Source organism: Octopus bimaculoides, chromosome 11, assembly GCF_046866305.1.
Source record: "Octopus bimaculoides isolate indiv1 chromosome 11, ASM4686630v1, whole genome shotgun sequence".
Taxonomy (NCBI): domain Eukaryota; kingdom Metazoa; phylum Mollusca; class Cephalopoda; order Octopoda; family Octopodidae; genus Octopus; species Octopus bimaculoides.
In genome coordinates, this window is record NC_142938.1 from 53,626,206 (window position 1) to 53,629,452 (window position 3,247).

General features: G+C 44.5%; 1 protein-coding gene across 1 annotated transcript; it reads left to right on the forward strand.

Annotated features, from left to right (window-relative positions):
- The first annotated feature begins 1,330 nt into the window (after positions 1-1,330).
- LOC149133339 (uncharacterized) lies at positions 1,331-2,952 on the forward strand. Its single transcript, XM_089360618.1, has one exon. It carries the CDS (start codon positions 1,331-1,333, stop codon positions 2,591-2,593), a length of 1,263 nt encoding a protein of 420 aa, XP_089216744.1. The 3' UTR covers positions 2,594-2,952.
- Positions 2,953-3,247: the final 295 nt, after the last annotated feature.

The window sequence follows — 3,247 nt, forward strand, 5'->3', positions numbered from 1 at the left end:
TAGGGTCTGGCCGAATCTCAGCTTTGGTTCAGTCACAATTGCTTCTAGAATTGTGATCTTATCTTCCAGGCCCATAGTCGTTGCCGCGACGAACCACTCTGGGTCAATTTCAGGGGGAATGTTTGCAATTATTATTTGTGATGTTCTCCTACCTATGTACAGTGGTAGGAGAACCACATTTTCTGTTTCCAGAGGCTCCACAGAATGGAGTCGGGCAGCTTCCTCTGACTCCATTCTCACCTCTACCGTAGCATAGCGCTTGCCTCTGGTTATGTACGTAATTTTGTTAAACAATGATTTTAGGCACTTTTCGATTTCAGCCTCCGCTACGAATTCAATTTTTTTCGCTTTTTTACTATATGTTTTAAATATTAACGTTTTCCTTTGTGTTCTTTCTATGAAACTTTCGGGAGGGGTTGCAACAACACCATGACCCTCTCTCTTCGTCATATTCTTATGCCTCTCGGCATTCCCGATGTTGATAGTTCGTTTCTTGTCACCAACGACCGCTGCAAAATTCACACTTTTTCCAGATTCTTCCTTGTCTTTTACTACTTTCAGACTCCCTGCTTCGTTGTTATTTTTCGCCAATGTTGGCCAGTTTCTTTCCATCAACTGTTCCACACTTATTTCTTCCTTTTCCTGTGTAGGACTGACTCTTCCTGCTTCGGCCATCGTGCAGGCCTCCCCCACACGGGGAAACCGTTACTGGTTTTTGGCCTTCAGTGGGGGTTTGTTGCTTGTGTTTATTTATATTTATGTCGAACAAGAAATCTCCACTGAATTCCACGCATTTGTCTTCCTGTGGTTGTGCTTAATGTTTCACTTAGCGGTGAGAAGAGTGTTTTGGAGGTATCGCTCCTCCCAAAATTGTGAACTTAGTTTGTAAAAGTTTGTTGTCTTTAAGTCACGGTTTGAAAACTACAAAAAAATATTGTGAACCTTGCTTAAAACAGAAAAGGAATTCATTGCTCTCAAACCAAGCCCCGAAAGCTAACAAACTTGAAGAAAAGTCTTCCTCTTGCTTTGAACTACACCATGTGGAACTACGCAAAGGATTTAATTTTTACCAGCAAAGTGACGACTGCAGCGGAGCCGGGATCAAATCGGGCCGGAGTACCGTTGTGGCCTGAAAATTTGTTATTCTGCCTGGAACTTTATATTTTATTTATTCTTTCTGAACTGTTGTATTTCCTTTCTCCTTTTATGAACTTTTTTAGTACGAACTGTTTATTTTATTTCTTCCGCTTTTTTTAATTGTTTTCTCTTTTTGCCTGTTTTTAAAATTTTTCGTTGTTTAATTTTTAAATTTTATGTGGACATTTTTATCATGGCAGAGAACATAAAGAAAAATAAGGCCACTACTGTGGAGTGGGAGATTATCCCACCCACGAAGTGGTTAAATGATTTCAGGGAAAGAAAGGTGGTGTTACGGACCTACTCTAGGTTACTCGACACCATTACGGTCTTTCCCAAAATTGAAATCGAAAAAGAGTTGGCAGAATATCTACCAACTATTAAGTTTATGGCAAGGGGTGTAAAATATGCGACGGTTTGGTTGCTATTTGACACACCTGAGGTGGCTCGCAAGCTTGCGAGCCAGCCCTTAGAAGGGGAAAAAACCCTGTTTCTTCCCACATACTGTGGGAAGAAATTAACTAGGGCTTGGATTTGTGGGCTGCCACTCGGTATAGAACCTAATTGGATAGAAGATACTATCCGACGGGGTCTGGGTGGCAGTGGAGCAAAGCTCTTAAATGTGAAAATTTTACCTACAGCTGATTGGGTTGGGGCAAAAGCGGTTTTGACCTTGTGGACCCAATCAGCCAGGGATCTGGTATTTCCGGATTTCTTGAGGATGGCCGGCCAGAAATATCCGGTATTTCTTGAGGGACGTCAACCCAAGTGCCACCGGTGTCTGAAGCCCGGTCATATCAAGAAAGACTGTCCCCAGGACCAGAGTAAAGTCCTGGAACAGTTAACAAATGTTGTTACCCCCGCTCCCCCAGTGGAGGGAGAGACGGAGGAAGTCGAGGAGGTGGAAACCTCCTCGAAAAAAGGGAAAAAAAGGAAGAAGGTGGGCAACAATGGTTGGCCACCGAAAATCGTGGGGTTGGAGGAGGACCTTCCGGCAAAGGCGGAAGTACGCCCTACTCCAGTGGCCCCAAAGAAAAAGAAAAAAAAGAACGAGGCACGGCCGGTGCTCGATAGTGCACCGTCGGCGTTTTCCGACACTCTTTTGGGGGGAATTGTGCCACCAACGGAGGAAAGCAGGTCGGCGGGAATTGTGCCGCCGACAGTAGAAGCTGTGGGCTCACCCTGTGAGGAAAAGGATCGGCTAATCCTATTCCGAAAGGGAGGGGCCCTGCAGAAATTTGTGAATAAAAGGAAGCGTCAGAGAGAGGGAGTCCTCAACTGTACTGAGGATCCGGACTGGCCTCCGCAGGTGTCTGCGGCGGTCGTGTCGAGTAGGCACTTAAGTGCGTTGGTGAATTCCTTCCCCCTCGGCGAATTCAGTATTGAAAAGTGGCCCGACCCAGACCCATCGTTTTGCTTGAGAGAAGCGAAGGCTATATCGGGCGAAAAAACCTAAGAGGACGAGTGCCTCATATTGTGTAATGAAAAATCGTAAGAGGCAAATGCCTTAATTTATGACTTTTTAGGTACGAGGTTCATAGCCTCAATGTGAAAATTTAATTTTATAAAGAACAGTGTTATAGAGAAGCAAAGTTCGGCAGGTGGCTTTTGCCTTCTCTCATTATACCATCATATTTATCATCCATTTCATCTCATTAATGTTTTTGTCCAGCCCGTAGCTACTCTCTGTGTACTGCCTTTATGGCAAATTGAAATGAAATAAAGTAGCTTGCTTACCAACCACATGGTCCCGGGTTCAGTCCCACTGCGTGGCATCTTAGGCATGTGCCTTCTACTATAGCCTCGGGCCGACCAAAGCTTTGTGAGTGGATTTGGTAGACGGAAACTGAAAGAAGCCTGTCGTATATATGTATATATATATGTATGTGTGTATGTGTTTGTATGTCTGTGTTTGTCCCCCCAACATCGCTTGACAACCGATGCTAGTGCGTTTATGTCCCCGTAACTTAGCGGTTCGGCAAAAGAGACCGATAGAATAAGTACTAGGCTTCCAAAGAATAAGTTCTGGGGTCGATTTGCTCGACTGAAGGCGGTGCTCCAGCATGGCCACAGTCAAAAGACTGAAACAAGTAAAAGAGTAGAAGAGTAA